The 25,644-nt window shown below is 37.0% G+C and overlaps 1 protein-coding gene across 2 annotated transcripts in view; it reads left to right on the plus strand.

The window, feature by feature from the left end:
• Positions 1-25,644, plus strand: part of Bclaf3 (BCLAF1 and THRAP3 family member 3) — a 40,695-nt gene that overhangs the window by 13,739 nt on the left and 1,312 nt on the right. The window contains exons 8-10 of one of the 2 annotated variants that reach the window (XM_051179543.1): positions 3,558-3,672; positions 4,948-5,043; positions 12,077-12,229. In XM_051179543.1, the coding sequence (XP_051035500.1) occupies positions 3,558-3,672; positions 4,948-5,043; positions 12,077-12,229 (364 nt within the window). The remainder of the gene's footprint in view (positions 1-3,557; positions 3,673-4,947; positions 5,044-12,076; positions 12,230-25,644) is intronic. The other variant, XM_051179542.1, reaches the window with a different exon arrangement.

Here is a 25,644-nt window from a genome sequence, read left to right on the forward strand (position 1 = left end):
TCCATATTTGTTGAAGGTGTGTAAAGAATTTACAGAGTAGTAGATGGGGCCAATGATACTTTGGCTGAAAGGCATTTCTATCTGGACTACTATTCCTTAATGACTTGGAATCCTTTGCCAGCAAGCTTAATTCTTTGACATTCTATATAATGTATAAGACCCTGCTGTTACTTATTGGCTCGTCATTATGACTAATATCTTACCTTGATGTCTCCAAGTCTTCTGACACATGCTTCCTCCTCCTTCTAGCCAGAGTTACTAAGTCCTCTACAATGTAATTGAGATATATTACATAGGCATGGGCTATGTGTAAATAAGAAGCTTAAAATTGTATCAGTGAACTTCAAAAGGACATGAAACTACCAAAACTTTATTTTTCAATAGGGAACTTATGGGGAGAGATGATTCATACTAAACTAGGGTAAATTTCATAGAGATCTTTACCACATACAAGTGATACATAATTTCCTTGTTGTAAAGTGACATTTCTATGTGTTGAGGATGCAATGAAAACTACACAAAGCTCTTGACTTCTTGGCACTTGGAACTTAATGGTATGAGACAGAAAATGTCAGTGGAATGGTAGGTTAAAAACTAAGGTAAAAGTTTTACAATTTTAGTGGGCATATGAATTGATTGAAACAAGTCAGCCAGCTACATCATACTAGAGAGTATAATATTTCAAAACAGGGAACCAAATGCAAAGGTGTTAAGGCAAAACCATGTTTCTTCTTAAGGTTAAGGCCCCGAATTAGGTCTAGTGAGGTTACAGTATGGTAGAAAGGCGAGAGGAAGACTGGGGAGATGGTTTAGTGGGCAAAACACTTGCTGAACAGGCCTGACCTAGATTTAGGTCCCTACAATAATCCTGTTGTGCTCCTACTGTGAGATGGGAGGCAGAGACAAGATAACAACTGGAGGCTTGTGGATTAGCCTGAAAGAGCAAGAATGAACAAACAGGCTCAGTCTCCAACAAGGTGGAAGGTGAAGAATAACATCCTAGGTGATATGACTTTCATATATGCCCTGTAGCACATGTATGCCTGCATCTATATTATAAACTCAAGAGATATGTGAAAGTATATAATGCATATAAAAGATTAAAAGTTAGTAGATGAGGCCAGATCATGAAGGACTTTGAAGGACAAGAAGACTATTTTACAGTGAATGAAATTAGAAACATTTGAGGTTCTAATGAAAAAAAAAAAGAATCTCTAAATTTAAAAAGGATTACTATAGCTGCATGGTAGAAAGTGGATTGTAATAATTATAGAAAAAATCACTTCATTTTATGGCTTATTTCACTTTCATAATGCTTTTTAAGTTTCAGCCACGTGTCATATGTCTATGTTTCATCCCTTAAAACCTTCATTTTAAGGCTGGAATAGTGTTTGGGTATACTATATTATATTTAGCTGATTGTTTTTTTATAGATATTTGTGTGTTTTCTACCTTTTGCCTTTTAAAAGTAGTGCTGTTAGGCACATTCAAGTATGCCGTTTCTTATTGTAGGCTTTCTATTCTGGTGAGTATAAGATAGCATCTCATTTTTATATGCTTTTTGACCATTTATATGTCTTACATGTAGAAATTTTTGTCCAAATCCTTGGCCCATTTTATAATAAAATTAAAGTCTTTATTGCTGAGGTATTATAGTTGTGTTTATTTTGAGACAGGGTCTCAATATGCAGCCCTGACTGGCCTAGAGTTGACTATGTAGCTCATGCTGGCTTCAAATTCATAGAGATCTATCTACTCTGCCTCTTAAGTATTGGTATTAAGGGCATTAGGTACCACACCTGGATAAAAAAAGTTCTTATTGTTCTCCAGGCCAGTGAGATGTTTCAGTGGATAAAGGCACCTGTACTAAACATGACAATCTGAGATGTAACATTTTTCCCTGACCTCCACATGTGCGTTTTGGCTCACACATAATAATAAAATATGATAACACATTAAGAGTTCTTTATTCTAAATATTAACAGTTTGAGTGTTACTTACTGGTCACTGCTTGTGACCAGAAATGATTTAAATTTAAATTATTTGGAATACCTGCATATATGCAATAAGCTATTGTTGGGGGGTGCCATAATTAAAGATGTAATTTATTTATGTTCTTTCATTCATATACAGAAGGAGATTTTTATACAACATTTTAATGTGCCTGTGTTTTGACTGTGATTCATCTTATATAGTCAGGTGTAGAATTTTTCATGTTAGTGCTCAGAAAGCTTCAGATTTTGGAGCATTTTAGATTATCGACTATGTTTTGCAAAGAAGGTTTTAAAAATACCAGGCATTTGTAACTTTGCCAAATAGAAATGAGCAATTTCAATATTTAGTCTATTTTTTACACTTATCTTTTTTATCCTCAATGTATAGTTATTATGGTTACACTCTGCTGTTTTGACTTATATTACATCACAAAAATTTTATCAGAATAGCAAGTTTCTGAACATTCCATGGACCCTGAAATCATTTTGTGTCTGGTTTGGAGGTTAACGGTGAAACTACAAATAAGCCATCCATGGTGGTACTCAAACCTTATTCCATTAAACACATAGGTATAAGTAGTACCTACAGATAAGAAATAGGTATTAGAATATCTAAATGATGTATGTGTCACAGTAGGGTTATCTATTCTACTTCAGAGGAGTTTAGGAAAATTTTTGGACAAGGTACGCATGGAGCTGAACTTGGAAGTTAATTTAAATGGAAGGAAATGATCACAGAAGGAATTGCAGGTACAAAGTTATGGAATCAGGAAAGATCATGGTATGTGCTGGGAACTATATATACACAATTATTTAAAGTTCAATATATGTGGTGGGGAGATTGGAGGAAAGCAAGTAGTAAGAACATAAAGAGCCAGAGCAAAAACCACGAGGACTGTGAATTTTATCCCATACAAAGTTCATAGGACTGATGTAGGGCAGTTGGCTCCCTAGGGAACAGGGCTTGAAGAAGACATAGGAAAGGTTTTAAGAGTGTTGTGGGGAGACATGAGATATAACAAGGAAAGGAATTGCCATCAGCTGTCACATTGAGGCTTCCAGGATCTTACCAAGCAGACATGGGAGAGCCCATTGTGACCTCAAGATCTCACATTGTCAGGAGCTGGGAGCTTGTCCTTTGCAGTATGAGAGCCCACTGCTTTGCCAGTGAGGTGACCATGTTGTAGTCTTCTACCTTACCTCTGGTAAAAGTGTTGGGTCATAAGCCAGTGATACTTCTGCCAAGAATCTCAGGAATTGGGGGGGGGGGCGGCAGGGGAGGCAGTGATGCTTTTTCCTGAGGAGGGAAAAACTTTCTAAAAATCAGCTACAGCCTCCAGGGATCCCAGCCTTTGACCTTAGATTGAAACCCCTAGTGCAAGAAATGTTGTTTTTCCTCTATTGCTAACTTCCAGATTAGTTAAATGTTTGTTGAAAACATTAGTCTTAATGACTATCATTTATAATTTTAGTAGTGACAGATCATTGAAATTCTATTGTTTCTCAGATTTTTTTCTCTTTAACTGATTAAAGTAACAAGATTCTTTTCTTTCCCTTTATTAGGAATCATCAATGTTCCAGTTTTTCAAAGGTGAAGACTATTCGTGCTGATGGATTTCAAAAGCCTCCACATTTTATAAAGTCAAATTTTAGAAAATTTATTCAGAAACCTTACATAGTAAGATTGGAGTTTCAAGTTTTTCATTTTTGTACATTATAAATATATCTGTACTTTTCAAAGTGCTTGTAACTTCATTATGCTGTAATAGTGTTGAGGCTTAAAAGATTTTATGACAGAAGAAAGCTCATCTCTTGATTTAGTAGAAGCTTCATTTATTGTAGTACCAATTTTCTTAAGATGTTCATTCATTTCAGGTGTATAATTTGGTGACTTTTAGTAATTCTTTAAGATGTGTTTGTAATCATCACCACAGTTTAGTTGTTGGGCTTAAGACAGGATTTTACCTTGTTGCTCAGGCTAAGCATTGGAACTCAATATAAACCCCAGGGTAGCCTTAAGTTTGTAACCCTCCTGCCTTCACTTCCTAAGTGCTGGGATTACAGGCATATGCCACCATACCTGAATAGGATATTGTCATTACCCAGTAAGAGCTCTCATGCCTGTTTAATTATTTCATGTTTCCACCCCCACAAATCCACTAATATTCCTGTTTTAAAGATTTGCTTATAGAATAGATGAATAGATATGGGATTCTGTGAGGACTGAATGATGGAAGGCAGTTACTTTGTAACCTAATTTTAAAAGTAATATCCCATTACTTTACCATATGGCTATTATAAGAATCATGCCCACAAAGAAAAGGATCACTGATGGAGATAATTAGGAAGCATGTCAGCAGCTGCCTAGTACAATTCTCCCTCTGGCCAGACTCCACAGAAACGGATTAAGTAGAAGGTAATAAGACTATTGATTTTAGAAATAGGAAACTGGAGAATGGATACCGTCTTAATAGAGGATTTTGGTTCTTTGTAGTTAGATTAATAATGTAGTATTTTCTCTTATTTCTGGGCCTTCCCAAGCTATTGCAAGAATAGCACTTTCAAGTGATTAAGTCCATAGACTTTAGGCTAACTTTCCTACTAGCAGTATGGGGAGTTTGTGGTTTCTGGGACAGTAGACAACGTTTACCAAGTCCTGCTGGTAATGGTTTTCTTTCCTTCCAAGATGCGTATATAAGTAAATGGTAGATTTATAGTCCACATCTAAACATTAACCATTGTGTTATATAGAGTGTTTTTTTTTTACACTTTTCACAGGCATGAATGAAACTGACCCCTCACAAAGTAGCATGGGTCATATGAGAGAAGAAGTATGTAAGCTCCATGCTCCCTGATTTGAGGTCTTATATTCAAACATATGTCTTGATTGGTGAGAATAGTTTTTAAAGTAACCCTTAAGCTGTATTAACCCTTGTTAATACTTTTTGTCCAGAACTATACTATGCAGAGAAAAGATGCCATTACTCAGAAGAGATTTAGAGTTGAGGAAAATCATCAAAACAGAAGAGGATCTAAAAGATCTTTCAAGGTATTTTTTTTTCAAGGTTGTTTTTCATTTATGTATGACTGGGATTATATATTGCAAGTAATGTTGTTGCATTAGTAAATTAAAAGCTATTTTGTGGTATTCTTTTAAACAATAACTATAAACTAGTGTTTTGGTTTCTGTGAATATTTCTAGAACTTATACTTAATAGTTACCAGTTTAATAATGATGTTTAATCAGGATTTGACTCTGAATTTCAATTTTAGTAATGGAACACTTTTTTCAAATAGTAATGTAGCTGTTTCTAGAAATTGCCAAAGATTTAAGACTTAGTAGGGTAGGGTAGATTCCATGTGTAAAAATGTTGACTGAGTTGCTTCTCAAACTGTTCTAGAAAGTTGCTTGGAAATGGCAGCTTGTCACAAGAAGCATATGGGAGTAGTGAGAGAAGGAAATTTGTAGACTTTTTGGAAGGTTTGCATAAGATTGGTTTATGTCTGAAGATTCCTCCTCACCTCCAGCACAAAATGACAAGATCAATAACACAAATATTTGTAGTCTTCTACGTCTACAATATTGGACAATATATAGGACAGAATTTAGTTTTCATCATTCATGCTGTTAATATTTCCTATTTTTATAGTAAAGGTATTGGCAAAAATAAATGTTATGTTATTTAAGTGTCTGTGAGTATATGCACATATGTGTAGGTACGCGTAGAGGCCAGATGAAAGTGTTAGATACCCTGGAACTGGAGTTGCTGTCAGTTGTGGGTTATCCAATGTGGATGCTGGGAACTGAACAAGGGTCCTCTGGAAGAGTGGCATATCCCGTCTTTCCAGTCCCAGGAATAAAGTTTAAAAGTTTTGATCCACAGGTATTTTTACTTAGTATCTTTCCCCCCTCACTTGTACTTGACATAGTCCCTATAAATCAGAAAAATAAATTTAGCTAATTAGAACTTACAAAGATTATATTTTTCAGTATGTTGAATACCAATTCATTTCAAGTTCTTTTATCTTTTCCCTTCATGTGTATATGTGTTTGCACATGCAGATGCTGTGTATACGCATTTGGAGACCAGACATAGATGCTGGATGACATCATTAGTTGTTCTCCACCTTATTTTTCTTTTATTGATGCATTTTTCTTTGACAACTTTATATGTATATATGGTACATTCTGGTTACTTTTGCCCAACTCTCTTCTTTTTCTCCCATCTGTCTGCCTCCTACTTTCTTATATATGTCTTTGCTATATTCATGATGTTATTGTCTTGTGTCCTACAGAGTTTAGGGTTGTATGTATGACCTTGGGTTTGAAACTATCCATTAGACTCTGGTGGGTTCATCAGTGGCAGCATAACTAGATAATCTGCCTCCCCTTTTCCCAGAATCTGTTAGTATCAGTATTGTGTGTTACTTTTCTATAGTGTGCAATAGGGCCTCTTTCCCAATTGTAGCTGACTATTAGATGTGCTAATTTATTATTGCCTCGGTTGTATCAAGCTTGGAAAATGGTATTCCCTAGCCCTTCTCATCATCTTACAGTTCTTACATTCTTTCTCCCCCACCCATTTTCATAATGTTCCCTAAGTCTTAAGTGGGTGATCCAAAAAGTCTTTATTATGGTTGAGCCCTCAAACACCCTTTATTCACAATATCTTGTGCTTGCATGGGTGCCTGCATTCACATCCAGTCACTGCAAAGAGAAACTTCTCTGATTAATCTTAAGAGAAACTTTTGTCTTTTGGAATAAACATAAATATTTAGAAGACAGTTTGACACTGTTAATTTAGCTGCTAATCAATGGTAGTAGGACTAAGACCTCCTTAGTCATAGTTATGTTTTATATGTTTTATTTTTCTAATCCAGTTTATAGTACTTGGCATGGATTTCGTTTTGTGGACTGGGCTTCAAATCCAATGAAGGAGTTATCCTTGTAACAGTCATGTCACTATTGTACCAGTGGGCACATCTTGCCTGGCAGGTTGGTAGTGTAGTTCAGAGTTCATAGCGGAGTAAGACCATTGTTTCCTTATTCCCCCAGCAGCCTGAACAGCACTATCTAGTACTGTGAGAACTATCCATCAGGAAGCATCCAGCTCAGTTCAAGCTTGCTTTCTATGTATCTTGCTACCAAAGTACATGTAGTCTTCAGCAATGTGGTTTTATCAGCGATTTCTATAGGCAACCAAGATGAATGGTAATATCCTGTATTGTTTGGGGGGGGTTCTATAGAACCTCCTTAATCAACAACTCCTATGAAAGTATCCCACATATGACACTGTTTATTTGTTTGTTTGTTTGTTTTTTTAAGTCAGCCTGACCTAGCTTGCTTTTCTGTTGTTGTGAAAAAGCACTGACAAAAATCATCTTTGGGGAAGAAAGGGTTTATTTGGCTTACAGGTTACAATCATCATCAAGGGAAGCTAAGATAGGAACATGGAGACAGTAACTGAAGCAGAGATCATGGAGGAATGTTACTTACTTCTTTGCTTTCCATGGATTGCTTAGCTTTCTTACACAGTCCAGGACCACCTGCCCAGGGGTTGCACTGCACAGTGAGATGGATTCTCCTATTAATTAAGAAAATTCCCCACAGACATGCCACAGTCTCATCTGATGGATATAGTTCTTCAACTGAGGTTCCATCCTTCTGGATGACCAGAGTCTGTATCAGGTTGACATAAAAAACCACTAGTATAACTTTATCAACTCACCATCAGTCACTATTAAATTGTAATGTTTTTTTCTTGCTTATCCTTAAGATCTCATGTTAAGAGCACAATGTGAAATACAACACAAAGTCCCTGTTTGAACAGTTTTGTTCCTAGTATTTCCACATCCACATTCATCTTGCTTATATGAGTCTATCCTCATACCCTTAAGACAACACTGTACACTTTCTGGTTTCCTAGACTCATTCCATAGGTATTCCAAGTTAAACACAAAATAAAATGTTGAGGTCAGGATCTGCAATTAGAGAGGCCATGCATTGTCTTTCTGGGCCTGGATTAGCTTTCATACATTTTTCTAGTTTCATCCATTTCCTTGCACATTCCTTATTTTTAGTTTTCTTCATAACTGAATAAAATGTCATTGTGTGTGCATACCACAGATTCTTCAGTTAGTGGATTTCTAGGGTGATTCTGTTTCCTAACTTTGTAAATAGAGATACCATGATTGTGGATGTGCACATGTCTCTGTATTAGAATATAAATTTCTTTGGAATGGTATACCTGGTCTTATGGTAGTCTATTTCAAATTTTTTTGAGGTAAATCCAGACTGGCATCTAAAGTGGATATACTGGTTTCCACTTCCACTGGTGTTGTATAAATGGTCCTCTTTACCTACAACCAGGCCAGTGTTTGTTGTCCTTTGTATCTTTGATGATAGCCAGTCAGAGTGGGGTGAGATAAAATCATAAAGTACCTTTATTATTTTCTTATAATTTATGTGCATCGGTGTTTTGCCTGCATGTATGTCTGTGTGATGGTGTCAGATCTTGGAATTAGAGACAATTCTTAGCTGCCATGTGGGTGCTCTGGAAGAACAGTCAGTGCTTTTAACTACTGAACCATCTCTCCAGTCTAGCTTTATTTTTTTTTTAATTTTATGTGTATGGATGCTTCCCCTGCATGTATGTCTGTATACCATGTTTATATAGTGCTTGCAGAGGCCAAAATTGGGGGCCAAATTCCCTGGAGCTGGAGTTGCAGGCAGTTGTGAGGTGTTGTGTGCATGTTGGGAATTGAAGTCTGGTCCTTGGAAAGCTTTAACTGCTAAACCATATTTCCAGCCCTTAAAATAGTTTTAAAATACATTTCCCTGATGACTAAGTGTATTAAACCCTTTTAAAAGTGATTTCTAGCCATCTATATTTCTTCTTTTGAGATCCCTCTCTTGTGAGTTCCTTAGCTCATTTGGGTTGTTTGTTTTTATGGAGTTTATATATTTTAGTTAATAATTATTATCAGATATAAAGTTGACAGATATTTTCTCTCATTCTGTGGGCTGCTTCATTCAGTCAATGGTTTCTATGCTGCACAGTTTTATTTATTTTTTTAAGTTTCATGAGATCACATTTATCAGTCATTGGCTTTATTTCCTGTGTTATTAGAGTACTCTTCACAAAATCTTTATGCCTATATGTTGAAAACCATTATACCTATATTTGAAGTATAATCTTTACTTTTTCATTTAGCAGATTCAGGGTACTAGATCTTATATTGAGGTCTTTGATCATTGGAGTTGACTTTTGTTCAGGAAGATTGTTAAAACCTTAGCCAGATTAACTCAAATGAAGAGAACATACAGAATAGTTTTGAAAAGTGAAGTGTGTTCACTGGGGCAGTGGTGGCACACGCCATTTATCCCAGCACTTGTGAGGCAGAGGCAGGTGGATCTTTGTGAGTTTGAGGCCAGCCTGGTCTACAGAGTACCAGGACAGGCTCCAAAGCTACACAAAAAAATAAAAACCTTGTCTGGAAAAACAAAAAGAAACAAATAAACAAAAAAGTGGGGTATGAAAATAAATACCGATGAAAAGAAAACCATAATTGTACTAAACCTATTATAGTACTAAAAAGAATGGATTAATTTCTAGGTGCATATTACTTACCAAAATTAGATGAAGGTGAAATAAGTTAAAAGGACAAACCAGCCAGGCAGTGGTGGCACGCTCCTTTAATCCCAGCACTCAGGAGGCAGAGGCAGTCAGATCTCTGAATTCAAGGCCAGCCTGGTAACAGAGTGAGTTCCAGCACAGCCAAAACTATGCAGAGAAATCCTGTCTTGAAAAACAAATAAACAAACAAACAAACAAACAAAAAAGATGCAGTAATAAAAATTCTCAACTAAAATCCTCTAGTGCCAGATGATTTCATTGAATAATTCTGTTAGATTTTGAAAAAATTAACACCAGTACATTCAAATTATTTTACAAAATAGAAAACTAAAAGGTTTTACAAAGCCAGCATTGTCCTGATACCAATCTAGACAAAGACAGCAACAAAAAAAAAAAAAAAGAAGAAGAAAAGGCTCAATCTACTTGATATACATGGAAGTAAAGTATATCAATAGTTGCATATTTTCAGGATGAAAGGAAGTGTATTTGTCATAGTCACATTGCCTTCATTCCTGAGTTGCATATGCATACTTCAACATGTGGAAATCAATAAATGTAATTCACTGCATAAATGGATGCAAAGATAAAGTCACATGACTAGTGTAGAAAAGGCCTTTGGCAAAATCTAACCTCCATTCAAGATAAAAATTATGGGGTGGTATCGTGTTGCTAGAGAGATAACTCAGCAAAGATCGCTCATTACTCTTGGAGACGACTCAGGTTTAATTTCCAGCACCTGGTAGTTGACAGCCATCTATAACTTCAGTTCCAGGGGATTCAGTGCCCTTTTCTGGCCTCTGCCAGCACTGTATTCATGTGGTGCACATATACATATGCAGGCAAACCATAAATCTAAAAATTTTAAGTCGTGAAGAGGTTACAGATGGATAGAACATACCTCAACATGATAAAGGCATTATTTCACAAATTGAGACAGTATCATCCTAAATGGAGAAAAACCCAAAGCATTCCAACAAAGATCAGGAACAAGGCAAGTATGTCTACTCTACACTGCCATTCTATATAATGTTTGAAATCTCCACTAGAGCAGTAAGACAAAAAGAAATAAAAGGGATAGAAATAAGAAAAGTCAAAATGTGTCCTTTTGCAAATGATATGATTAGAGACTCTAGATACTCCACCAAAATAAACCTTTTAGAGCTGAGAAAATACTTTACTGAGGTAGCATAATATAAAATTAATATGCTAAAGTTAGTAGCCTTCCTATATACCAATGACAATCATCCTGAAGAAAATCAGTAAAATCTCATTCAGAACACCACACATACTTGCTTACACACACACACACACACACACACACACACACACACACACACACACACACACACACACCTGAGAATAAACTTAACCAAGGAACAAAGGACTTCTACAATGAAAATTTGTTTTTTGGTTTCCCGAGACAGGACTACAGGCTTTCTCTATGTAGTTTTGGAGCCTGTCTTGGAACTTGATTTGTAGACCAGGCTGGCCTCGAACTCAGAGATCTGCTTGCCTCTGCCTCCTGAGTACAGTGGTAAAGGAGTGTGCCGCCACTCTCTGGCCTACAATGAAATTTTAAGACAATGATAAAATAGTTGATGAAGACATTAGAAGATGGAAAGAGCTCACATGCTTACAGATCAAAAGATTCAATATTGTAAAAAAATGGCTGTCCTTCCAAAGACAATCTGTAGATTCTAGGGATATTCTTCATAAATATAGAAAAGACAATCTTAAAATTCATATAGGACAAAAGACCCAATGATAACCAAAACAATTCTGAACAAATAAATAGTATAAGAGGTATGAACATATATAATTTCAGGCTATACTACAGAGCCGTAGTAATAACAGCATGGTACTTCTAAAAAAAATAAATAAATAAACATGGATGGACTAGAGGACCTTAATGTAAGTTCATGCTAAAATATATGAAAAATAGACACTGAAGAAAAACAATATCTTACAACAAATGATATTGGGAAACTTGAGCATCAACATGTAGAAGAATGAAACTAGATCCACCTTATTTTCTGAGACAATGTCTCATTGAACAAGGAGCTAGGAACACAACAATTCAGATAGGCTGACTAGCCAGTCAACTCTAGTGATCTATCTGCCCATCGCTACCTCTCTACTCCTCCCCCTATCACCAACTGGCATTTATAGTCAGGTACTGGAGATCTGAACTCAAGTCCCCATGCTTGCTTCGCAGGTACTTTACTGATGGAGCCATCTCCCTAGGTTCACTACTGTTTCTAAAAACTATTTTCTATAGAACAGTCTTTAAAAAGATACAGAAATAAACTAGTTTGAAGAAATTATACCTGTGGTTCCTAGAATCAAGGACTGTTGTAATTATTATTATTCTCCTGTCTGTTATACTAATAGAATAGATTGGGGAACTGTATTTTTAACATTTAATTCTCTTTGGATCCTTTACAGAACTTTTTGGGTGGCAGATTCCAGTCCCATTTTAAGTCACATCTGGTACAGAAGAGCTTGTATATTCAGGCTAAATACCAGCGTTTACGGTTTGCTGGACCAAGGGGATTTATTACCAATAAATTCAGAAACAGATTTCTGAGGAAAAAAAAGGTTAGTTCGACAATAACCTTTTAAAAATATTGAATCACTTTAAATGTTTGTTAGATAATTGGAGGTTTCATCTACTTTAAGAAACAACCTAGATTTTTAAAATGATCATATTGCATGATAGTTGGATGAAAACTTCAATATTAGTGCTGATAGAAATATGAAAGTATTTAAACTTAGAATGCTTTTAGCCATTCTACACGAAACAATTTAAGTATGATAGCTTGTTGTATGACAAAACTTTTCCTGGGGAGATGTAACTTATGTATCTACCCACCCCAGATAGGGAACCTATGACAGGATAAAGTACAGATACCACCAGAGTCCCACTAGGTGAGCCAGTGAGTTTTATTGGGATCACTTACAGGATCAGAAATGACTCAAAGACAGCCACTTCAACAAAACCCACCCCAGCATGGGAACCTAGAACACACTGCACAGCCTGCAGGCAGCTCGACAGGTTGGAGAGTGGTTTCCAGGTGCCTCAGTTGGTCTAACCTCTAGGCAGCTCAGCTGGTTTCTGCCTCTTCCAGCCAGTTGGTCAGTTCTCAGTCTTCTTAGTAGCTATTTTTTTCACTAAGAGTCTTCTTTTGAACTTGCCTGAGTCTTCTTGGCAGCTTGACTTCTATTTGAGAGGACATCTTTGCAGCTCAGCCTTCTTCCATCTGTGAGGCACTCTTTTTTTATTAATTAATTACTATTTTAAATTTCATTTTACATTCTAGCCCATTTCTCACGTATTTTTTTGTTTGTTTGCTTTTGTTTTTGTTTTCTGATTGTAATAATTGATTCTTAACCAAGACCTTCCCTGTGGCCACAGATTTGCATCATGTGTTCACCATTTAGCACACAACTGAAGGAAATGATTATCTCTTCCCCAGAATTCATCAGTTGTCAATAGTTTAGCTGGGAGGGTGTCTTAGTTACTTTTTGTGATGCTGTGACAAAGTACCATGACCAAGGCCCTTAAGTTTCAGATGGTTAGAGTACATGGCCATTGTGGCAGGGAACATGGCAGCAATCAGGCAAGCTTGGCACTGGAGCAATAGCTAAGGTCTCACATCTTGATCTGTTAAGTACAAGGCATAGAAAACTAGGAATGATGTGGATTCAAACCTCAAAGCCTATACCCAGTGAGTGACATACTTCTAACAAAACTCTTCTAACAAAGCCACACCTCTTAATGCTTCTTACACAGTTTTACCAACTCAGAGATAACTTGTATGAGCTTTTGGGGGCCATTCTCATTCAAACCACAACTGAGGGTAGGGTCCCATAAGTCCTTCTCTGATCCATGATTGGCTATTTGCACTCCTGGTTTTGTGTAAGCTCAGTGTGATCAAGCTGTGCTGAGATTATTTTTGACATGGCTTTATCATGTCCTAAAGATAGCATTTGCAGTCATCCTCCCTATTATCATCTTCTTACATTAAGCCACACTCTCTTTTGCAGTGTTTCCTGTGCCTTAGAGGGGTTGGCATACATGAATATCCTGTTTCTGAGTACTCAACCATCATTTATTTGAAGCATCGTTACTATTATTCACTACAAAGAAAAGCTTCTCTTATTAAAGCTGCGAGTATCATTTGTCTATAAGTTTAAACATAAATATTTAGACTTCAGTTTGGTGCCATGTTAAATTTAGCTAAACAGAAGTAAACCCTTCCTCTACACCCTTGACCTTCCCCAGCCATAGGTATTTGATAGGGTTTACAGTACTATCCTACCTTTGTATTCCCTCCTATGAAGTGGGTTTTAAATCCAGTCCAAGAGTGCTTACTATATCCTATAATAGTTGTGCCACTATTGTGTTAGTGGGCACAACTTAACCTGGCTGTTTGGCATTATAGCATAAAGAATCCACAGCTGCTAAGACTATTGATGCTTTTACTCTCCTAGCAACCTTCATAGCAACATCCTGTACTATGAAATCTAGCCAGCAGGGAGGAAGCATCCATCTCTGTTACAGCTTGCTTTCTCTATATCTTATAACCAAGGTGTGTATAGTCTTTAGCAATAAGACTATCATCTAATTCTGGTAGGCAACCAAGAGGAATGGTAATAGCTTGTATTGTTGTGGGAGACTTTGGGGCCTCTCTGGCCAACAATTAGTAAGGAAGTATCCCATACCTGGCACTGGGATTTTTGTTTTATATGCATTGGCTTCTAGGAGGAGTATTATACAACTTTGCAAAATATCTCCTTTTTTAAATCATTTAATTATTTTTTTTTTTTTTTTTTTTTTTTTGAGACAGGGTTTCTCTGTATTGCTTTGGAGCCTGTCCTGAACTAGCTTTGTAGACCAGGCTGTCCTAGACTCACAGAGTTCTGCCTGCCTTTGCCTCCAGAGTGGTGGAATTAAAGGTTTGTGCCACTAACACTCGGCTTTTAAAACATTTTAATTGGCTTACAAAATAATAGATTTCCATGTTATTTTTCATAAGCTAGGCTCTATTTCTTATATCTTAGTATTATATGTGCGTTGATTTGGCCTATTCCAATCTAACCAATGTCTGCCTGCAGGCAGTCTTCAGATAGGTTTATATAGAGTTTTATGTAAACAAAGCCCAACTTTGAGTATAGAATGAAATTAGGTACCCTACTATTAGCATGCTGCATAACAGGTGATCTCCATTTTCCTAACCTTTGGGGAAAGGAATGAGACATGGCAGCTATTGTATCTGCCAGGTCCATCCAAACTAAGGTATTAACAGCTAACTAGACCTTTGATATCCCTCTAGCATGTGCTACTATAAAACTATATCCTATGTGGAGAAATTGATGACCAGCCTCATCAGTCTGTTTTACCTCAGTCTTTATGCCCTAAAAAGAATGAAGTCTAGAATTACTGGTTTTTGCTTATGCTGACTCCCATTTTCTTTAAATTAAGGACACTTTTGCACAAATGGGTTTGCTGAGTGTATATCATAGATAAATAAGAATATGGGAGAACAAATAAGTTGATGGATGTTTATTCAGGGAGAAATCATTTACCAGAAATAGATGACTGCCAGCAAGTTCCCATCCCAAGGATGCCTCTAGATGTTCTCTGTGTCCTACCAGGAAGGAAGAGAGAGTGCTGGGGTCCGGAACCCCAGACCTAGTTCCCCCAGATCATGCCCACACCCCAATGGGAGTGGTCAGTGCAACAGATGCAGGTGGGGTGGATATCTCACTACACGTGTGAAGTACCATTTACATCATTTTGTATGGGTGTGTAAGTATGAGTGTATGTGATATTGAAGGTAAAGCTGTGGGACTTACATACGCTAAGCAGTCTACAGCCTACAGTTAAATCATTTAATTACCACGTTTTGGCATCAGAGGGAACATTTAAAAATTCTGCCCTAGAAAGATACCTTAATCTGTGTAGTATCTTGTGGTGATTTGAAAGAGAATAGCCCCATAGGCTTATATGCTTGAATGCTTGATCGCCAGTTAGTAGAACTATTTGGGAAGGATTAGGATGTATGGCTTTGTTGAAGGAAATGAGTCACTGTGGGTGGGCTTTGAGGTTTTGAAAGCCCATACCGGGCCTAACGTCTTTCTGCCTGCTGCCTGCCTGTTAAGCAGGATGTAAAGCTCTCAGTTACTGCTCTAATACTGTCTGTTTCCCACCATGATGATCAGGGACTAACCCTTCAAAATTGAAAGCAGCTAGGCATTTAATTCCAGCACTTGAGATGAAGAGGTAGGCAAATTTCTGTGAGTTCAAGTCCAGCATGAACTGATCTAGTTCCAGGATAGCTAGAACTGTTAAATTGAGAAACCCTGTCTCAAACAAACAAACAAACAAACAAACAAACAAAAAACAATAAAATTGAAAACAATCTCCCAATTAAAAAGCCCTCAAGGCAATTCTTTTGTAAGAGTTGCTTCAGTCATGGTGTCTGTTCATAGCAATAGAACAGTAGCTAAGATGCATTGTTTTACATTTTACCTTTCTGTGGTGTTTGAGAAGCCATTCTTTTAGCAGTTGAACTACCACCTGGATTAATTAATTGATGCATCATTAATTAAGTAGTCTAGATACTATGAAATTAGATCCGAACCTACTTATTCCCATATACCTGATCTATCAGAAGTATTTTAAAACGTTTTATTTTTTTGAAAAACTTGCAAATAAGTAGAAATACCCACACCAGTATTAATCATACCCAAAGTCTATACAACTTAATGAACTTACATAAAGTTAGAATTGGCATTCAAAATGGAAGCTCTGAAACTTCACATTAAATTTTACACTTTTAGTATTGAATGTATTTTGTGCATTAGTCCACCACCAAAACCAATAAAAAAAAATCCATGACAGGGTTAGAACTAGGAAAACAATTAGTTTTATATTCTCTTTTATGACCCGTGTTTATTACCTGCATTTACTCCATCCTCATTCCCTTATACCTAGCCTTTCTTATCCTCTTTCTTTGTGTTTGTACTGCACCTACATGTCCATGTGTATACTTATATACACATATTATTGGCTAGATTCTGCATATGATAGATTCTGCATGTGATTTTATTTATTTCTGAGATTGTATAACTTTGTACTTCAGACAAGGGACTGGTATCTAGAATTCACAAAGAATTTCAGAAATAAAATACCAAGGGGATAGAACTGCCAGTCAACAAGTGGGTAAAGAACTGAAGAGACGCAAACAAAGAGACGCAAATGATCAGCAACTTTTTTTTAAAAAGTGTTCGATGTGTCTAGCCATCAGGGAAATTGTAAACTAAAACTACTTTAAGATAATTGCCTCACCCTAATTGGGATGGTTGTCATCAACAAATCTGACAACAGAAATTGGAGAGGATATAGAAAGAGGGAAAGCCATATTTACTGTTGGTAGGAGTGTGGGTTAATAGAGCCATTGTGGAATTCAGTTTGGAGATTTCTCAAAAAATTAAAAATAGATTACCATGTACCCCAGCTTTCTCACTCCTGGGCCAATACTCACCATTAAGATATTTATACACATTCCCATGTTTATTGCTGCCTTATTCACTATGGTGGGATATTGTTTATGATCTAATAAAGCTTGTTTGGAGATCAGAATTCAAAGCTGGCCACAGCCATAGAGGCCAGACATTGGTGGCACACACCTTTAATCCTAGCACTCATGAGACAGAGGCAGATGGATCTCTGTGAGTTCAAGGCCACTCAGGGCTACTTTAAAGTTAATCAGTGTAAAAGAGAGACAAAGCTCACACCTTTAATCTCAGCACTACAGAGGTATATAAATAAGGTAGGAGCAGGGTCTCAGAGCTGTGCTACTAGTCTCTAGCCATGTTGAAGATAGGTTCACCTTAACCTTGGTAGAGGTAAGAACTCTGATGATTTGGCTGCTTTGCTTTTCTGATCTTCAGCTTGAACCCCAATATCTGTCTCTGGGTTTATATTATTTGTGTTATAATTCACTGTAGCAAATGATTGGTGTCACCTTAGCTGTCAGTTAACAGATGAATGGATAATGAAAGTTTGGTATATATAAAAATGAAATACTACTTATCTCTAAAGAAAAAGGAAGCTAAAGTAGGATTACTGTAACTTGTGAATTCTGGATATTAGCCCCTTGTCTCCCATTCTGTGGGCTCTTTTTGCTTTGCTTGTTGTTTCCCTTCTTGTACAGAAACTTTATTTTCATGTAGTCACATTTGTTGATTTTTAGGGTTAGTTCTTTGCTGTTGATGTTCTATTGTGTTCTTATCTATCCCAATGTCTTGAAGAATAGCCCCTTTGTTTTCTTCTAAAACTTTCAGTGTTCAGGCTTTAAATATAGATCTTGGATTCATTTTTAATTGATTTTTGTACAAGGTGAGAGATAAATCTAATTTCATTCTCCTCTGGCTAGAAATTCACTGCCACTATTGTTGAATGGGTTCTTTTTTTCCTTAGTATATTTTTGCCTCCTATTCAAAAAAATTAAGTAGAAATAGCTTTGCCATTTTATTTCTTGATTCTCTATTTCATTGGTCTTTCTGTCTTATTTTTATACAAGTACCAAGCTATATGTATTATTATAGCTCTGTAGTATAATTTCAGATTGGTATTGTACTTCCTCCAGCATTGTCCTTACTTCTTAAGATTGCTTTGCTATCTGCAGTCTTTTGTGGTTCCATATGACTTTCTGTAATTGTTTTTCTAAGCCTGTTAAATGTGACAGGGGAATTTTGTGTTTCCCATCTTCAGTGCAGTTTTGTTTCTGTGCCTTCAGATACATACTTCCTGTTCTGTTTCCACTACAAAACAGTCTTGAAAAGTAGTAAGGGTTGATTCTAGACATGCTCTTAATACATCCTCTTCAGTTGCCTAGCATCATAATAATGATTTCCTAAAACTGCATTTGATCTTCAGCTGCCTACAAAATGGTAAAATTTCCAAGCAGAAATAGCAAAGTAGAGAACACAAAAATCTCATATATTCGTAACAGGCTTGTGCTAATTCCATTCTAGCACTCCAGACACTTTACAACCATTGGCTGCTTGCAGTCTTTCAAGTGTACATACATACATACATACATGCATGAATGCATGCACGCATGTACGCACGCACACACACATACAGAGAGAGAGAGAGAGAGAGAGAGAGAGAGAGAGAGAGAGAGAGAGAGAGCATTCTGCGAGGAGAAGGGTGCAAAGTTGGAGCACCTTGGAGCACCATCTGCCCTCTTGGGAGTCTAGGTTTTATATATAATAACACACACACACAATGTATAACAAGGCTAAGTTCTCTGCTTTCTTCTTGAATTGGACTGAGCAAGGTGCACTTTCTTCTGTTGGCTGTGTCACTTTAAATTACAGCAGGGACCTAACTGGATGAGATAGGGTGGGATCTTTAGAAATTCCTGCAGAGGAAAAGCAAAAGCCAATCAATGAAAATAAACCTGAAAAAATAGGGTTTCTTTTGGACAAAAACAGCCACAGAGACAGAAGGTAGAATTTAGGAGCTAGAGGTTCAGGTGAATATAGGAGAGAGGTCCTGAGATTATTGGTAATGAGTATGTAGTGTCTTTTTAAAGTGAGAAAACTATTCTAAAACTGATAATCATGATTGGTTACACAGTGCTGTGAATATACTTAACAGACATTTAAGTGTGTGTGTGTGTGTGTGTGTGTGTGTGTGTGTGTGTGTGTGTGTAACCTTATAGCATGTATAGCTCTTTTGACTATATGCATGTCTTTACACTACATGTGTTTCTGTTGCCTGATCCCCTGGACCTGGAGTTACAGTTGTGAGCAGCCATGTTGGTGGTGAGAATGGAATTCTGGAAGTACAGCCAGTGTTTTTACCCACTGTCATTGAAATATGTACTTTAAATAGGAAAACTGTATAGAATTGGAATTATTTCTTAGTAAAGTTGTTAAAAATGCCCCTTTTTTCTGTTGGAGTGACAAAAAACCAGCAACTTGAGGAAGGAGTTTATTTGACTTACATGTACTTATCACAGTCCATCATTGAAGGAAGCCAAAGCAGGCACATAGAGTCAAGAACTGAAGCAGAGGCAACCGAAGAACACTGCTTACTGGCTTTCTTCCCATGGTTTGTTCAGTTTGTTTTCTTATACCATCCAGGACCACCTGACCAGAGGTGGCCCTGTCCATAGTGGTCTGCGATCTCCCACATCAGTCAGTGAAGAAAATGTCTTGTCTATGGGCCAGTCTTGTGGAGGCATTTTCTCAGTTGAGCTTCCCTCTTCCCTGATGAGTCTAGCTTGTGTCAAGTTGACAACAAAAACCAAGTCAATATAGTTCCAAACATGCGCTCCTCCACAGACTACTTTCCTCTCTTCCATCATCATCCATAGCTATTACAGCCAGCCAAGCCAACCTAAAAACTTGTCCTAATAGGCAATCCTCCTAATTCTCCTTACAACTTTTACTATTTCAAGTCTTATTTCGATCACTTACAACTTCATTCAGTTCATTCATTTTAATATTTTGGTTGTGAGCCTAGCCTTTAAAGGCTGAGCCATGTCTCCAGCCCCAGTTCATTCATTTTAACAAATACATATTATTCTACTATATGAGTATATTAATCACTTCAGTTTTCCAAGCCTTTTTACTTACATACTCAATAACTAATCTTCAGTTAGAAAATACCCAAGTGTGGCTGAAGAGATTGCTCAGTGGTTAAGCGCATGTTTTGTTCTTACAGGGGATCTGGGTTTGGTTCCAGTATCCAGATGGTGTCTATCAATTAACTGTAACTCGAGTTCTAGAGGATCCAGCTCTGTCGTCTGGCCTCTGTGGGTACTTTATGCACATGGTACACAGACATACATATAGACAAAACAATCATGCACATGAAATAGAAGTAAATCTTTTTAAATATATACAAGTTAATGTTTTGAGTAATTTTTCAGGTCTGCCTGGTCCCACAGCTGTGCCAGCCACAAATAACACATAGACACTCTATTAGATATTATGCTGTTGGCCTGTTACTAGCATTTCTTATTGGCTAGCTCTGTCTTAACCCATTTCCATGAATCTAAATGTTTCCACGTAGGCTTGGCTTACCAGAGAAAGGGTCTGGAGTTCTGCTCTCTCCATCCTCCATGTTGAATCTTCCTCCTACTTCTTCTTCTCCCCTCCTTGTCTCCTAGTCCCGCCTATCTTGCTTTCCTATTGACCAACAGTGCTTTATTCATTAACCAATATGAGAAACATATTTACAGAATGACATTTCTCATCAAGTTAGCTCCTCTACTACTAAGCAATTTCATATCTTTCCCTTTTGCCTTAAATTTGGGTTATTTATGCTTCTGTCATACAGCTTAATTTTTAAAACAATTTTTAATATATTACATTTCTGTTACTATTAGGTATTAAGTTTTTTTCTGAACTAAATATATAAAGTACTAAATGTACTACAAGTTTTGTGAAGTGCTGATTAAGTTTTGCTACAGATGTGTTTATGTTTTCAACTAGTTCATATATTCAGATACAAGCCATGCAATGATGGTGCATGCCTTTAATCTAAGCACTTAGGAGGCAGAGGCCAGTGGCTGTATCTCTGTGAGTTCAAGGCCAGCCTGCTCTACAAAGTGAGTTCCAGGACATCCAGGAATATATAGAGAAACCCTGTCTCAAAAAAACAAAAATAAAACAAAAACCCAAAGAAACCGAAGATACATATTACTTGTAATAGAACAAGTGTTCAAGTATCTATGTAATTGTATTTATTCTTATAAATATGGAGGTACCTTTTATAATTCTATAGGTTGGAATAAAAGGACATCAGTAATAATAGTGTTATTTGGTTCATTGGACTCACTCTAAATTATAGGCCAAAAATATCACTGATCTATAACCAAAAGTATTTTGAGTATTGTCTCACTGAAAGCTTGGTTTTGTTGTCGTTTTAAATTTTACTAGGCAAAAAGAATGGAAAGATACCTGATATAAAGTAAAAAAATTAAACTTTATTATTAGTTGTTAAAGTTGTGTTTGTTTATTTATGTATTTATTTGTTTGTTTATTTGATACAAAATCTCACTATATAAACCAGGCTAGCCTGAAATTCACAAGAGATATGCCTGCCTCTGCTTCCTAAGTGTTGGTATTAAAGGAGAGTACCATCACCACCTAGCAAAACCAATTTTTTGTTTATCTTGAGATAGGGTCTCACTGTATGGTACTGGCTTTTCTAGTACCTTCAAAGAAGGTGAAAAAGAAGAACCAATACCTGAATGTGTCCTTTGACCTTCATATGTGTGCCATGTTATATAGGTACCTGTATTCACATATATATAATAGATTATATTTATATTTAGAATTTGTATATATACACACAAAAATATATCTGTAACAATAATTTTTAAAACATATTTTTAAAGATGTATTATGTATAAAGTGTTCTGTCTGCATGTATGCCTGCAGGCTAGAAGAGGGTACCAGATCTCATTATAGATGGTTGTGAGCCACCATGTGGTCACTGGGAATTGAACTCAGAACCATTGGAAGTGCAGACAGTGCTCTTAACCACTGAGCCATCTCTCCAGCCCCAATAACAAAAACTTTTTAAAAAAACATAAATTTGAAAGAGTGTGGCAAAAGTAAATGTGAGGGCTTGGAAGCAGGAAAGAGAGGGGAAGAATAATACATGATTCAAGACAAGAAATAGATTCAAAATGAGAATGTATAGGGTCTGAGGAAACACTGAATGAAAACCCTTGACTCAAATAGTATATAGCAGCAAAGAGCATGTATTATACCATATGTATGTGGGTTTGCTCACCTGAAAAAAATGGTGACAAGCCCTGAGAGGAATGTATAGGCTCCTTTTAAGTATAGCTAAGAGGAATTTTAGGTATAATTAGTCATCATAAACTTAATTGGTTAAGCAAGCAGTAGTGACATTAGTATATTTTTAATTGGCTGAGTTTTAGTCTTCTCATTTTTGGACACATCTGCACAAGCTTGGATGTGTCCCAGAAGGGGGCTGCTTGGATTATCCTTAAGAGACTGTGAGGCCAACGTAGGCCCTCTTTAGAGGCCTTGTAGATAAATGGCCCTTTGTTGGAAAAGACACCTGTTGTCTTTGGAGAACTGAAACTTAAATTCAGTTGTAAAAGTGCGAGAGTTTAACCCTTTAAATGTAGAAGGAATGGAACCAGCCTTACCAAAGTGAAGAATTTTAGAAAGAGAACATCAGAAACTTAAAGATCTACAAATGAATCTGCTCAAAGTGTCTGGAGACCACACTGCTACTTGGAAAGTCATTGTATACTGTTGAAGGTATGTGTAGTGTAGTTTTAAGATTCTAACTTGTGTTTGCAAGCCTTTGATGACTTGAGGGTAGCATAGAGGTACTCATTTTTTTTTCAGAATCAACATTTAGGCACATGGACATTTTGGTATCTTGCCAGTAATTCTCCTTTTATTCATTTGTACTAGTACCCAGAATACATGAAAGTGTATATAGTATAGAGTCTATACCCTAGTTAGTGTGAAATGTCAACAGCTTTCAGCCTAATATCAGCAAGTGATTTTTATGACTTGCTTTTAGCTTATTTATGTATCTGTTTCCTTTTTTTCTTTTCTTTCTTTTTTTTTAATACCCTTGACTGTCCTGAAATTGCTTTATAGATCAGGCTGGGAATTCCCAGAGATCCACACACCTCTGCTTCTGTCCCCTTGTGCTGGGATTAAAGTTGTGTGCCATCAGGCCTGGCTTTTCTTCGTGTTCTTGATTCACTGAAGTTTTACCCTATCAAATATTTTGCTAATATTCACTTTATGTTTGATACCTGTGTATGCTTACCTCATGTATCATATAATTTTTTGGAGACTGACATGAATCTGTCATAGTTGTCCAGTATGGCTTTTAGTTTTTGTATCAGAATTATGTGTAGGAAAATTCTTTATTGTATCCTCTGAGTGGTTTTATAATTAACATACTTAGTCCATTACATTTTTATGATAAAATATGAAACTAAGATCTGATTTCCTACTAGTGGTTTTATAACATCATTTATTGAATACCTTGTCCTTTCCTTGCCCATTGAAAATTCCCTCATCAAGCCAGGCATAGTAGTGCACATCTTTAATCCCAGCATTCAGGAGGCAGAGGTAGGTGGATCTCTGAGTTTGAGACCAGCCTGATCTACAGAGTGAGTTCCAGGACAGCCAGGACTGTTACACAGAGAAACCTTTTCTCAAAAACAAAACAAAAGAAGGAAAGAAGGAAGAAAAGAAGAAAAGGAAGAAAATGCCTCCTTTATTTTAAGATAGATTCTTAGATATCACTGATCTTCATTTAGGAGCTTTCCATGTCTCTTGGCTACTAACATAGTTAGTGTCCTTGAACATACTCTACCATATCACATATATACAAATACTTTACAAGTGTCTTGTTATTCACACAAAGAAACCAAACTTGTTAGCCAGGTCTAGGCCTAAGCTACCTTTCCAGGCACATTTCACCACAGCTGTCTGCATTTTTAAGTGTGTTTCCATTGTGCCTACTGTTTTCTTAGGTAGAAATAGCCCTAGTGTTGCCACCCACCCTTTTGGAGGTAGGGCCTTGCTATGTAGTTCAGGATGCCCTTATACTTTAATCCTGCTTTACCTCTCAAATGCTAGAGTTTCAGACATATGCCACCAAACTTGGCTTCCATTCTTTAATATAAAACGCTCCCCCTTCTTGAGAGCTACTAGAAAACTTTTCCAAGCCTCCCCCTATCCCTTTAACTTCTCTTTCATTTGATCTCTAAATTATTTCTATTTTATTCATTTGTGAAACGAATGATCCTCTTCTAAGGCTAGAACATGTCTCATCAGTCTATCCTCCTGTTTTACCTTTTGTCATTCTCAGGCTTTAGAAAATGTGTTTTTTAATGGAATTGAATGTAGACCATACATATGCTCCAAAAGGTTAGTGAGCAGAAACTACAGGATACAAGTTTTTCTGGGTTTGATAGTCTGCAAAGGCAACTCAGTATCTAACTGTACTGATATGTGATTGGTTTGTTACAGTGGAAGGATACACAGCAAAACTCAGCACACAGGGAAAAATTGAGGGGAAACTCCATGCAAATTTGTGAGAGTCTTTCCCAGATGGAGCCACTCTGGGTATGAATAATTCCTTCAGCAGTTGGTTATAATAATGTGTATGCAGTGTTGCAAGCCTGAGCTCACTGGAGACTCAGTGCCCAGTGTTACAACGAGCTTATCATCTGGGCACCCCTTAGTGGACACACATCCATATTTTGGGTTCTCAGAAGGAAATAGCATAAACCATGTTATTTACACTTTGAGCTTTCACCAGTTAATAGTCAGACTCCCCCTGAAATGTCAGCTACAGGCCAGCCCTGAAAGCAGGCATTTCCAAGGATAGCAGTAACTCCTGTTATGTCAACTCTTTGAGCTGTCATATTTTTGAAGAGCTTAACTTCTCTAAAGGGAAAGATGTCCATGACAGGAATGGTGAGATGTGCACTAAGTACTTTCACTGGCACTTGTCTTCCCAGAGGAGGTAGGTTATAAGCTGAGGCTTGGGGAAGACCTAGGTACAGAAAGAGCACCTCTGGTCCATGTTTGTCAGTAGCATCTGGGATTAAGGAGAAAGAAGTACACAATATACCCAGGGCTTCAAATTACTCATGATTTATTTCTTGAAATGGCATCATCAGGATACCTTTGTGTGTGGTAAAAAGGGAAGGTAGTGCTTTAGGATAGCCTTTTGGATAGTAGTGGGGAGCAGGGTTCCAGGGAATTAGGATGAGTGACAGTAAAACCAGCAAGACAGCATTTGCAGTGATCCTCTGCTGTCAAGAAAACCTAGCTGGGTGGTGGTGGTGCAAGAATTTAATACCAGCACTCAGGAGGTAGAGACAGGTGAATCTCTTTTGAGTTCAAGTTCAGCCTATCTACATAGTAAGTTCCCTGACAGCCAGAACTGTTATACAGAGAAATCCTGT

Source organism: Phodopus roborovskii, unplaced genomic scaffold (genome assembly GCF_943737965.1).
Source record: "Phodopus roborovskii unplaced genomic scaffold, PHOROB, whole genome shotgun sequence".
Taxonomy (NCBI): domain Eukaryota; kingdom Metazoa; phylum Chordata; class Mammalia; order Rodentia; family Cricetidae; genus Phodopus; species Phodopus roborovskii.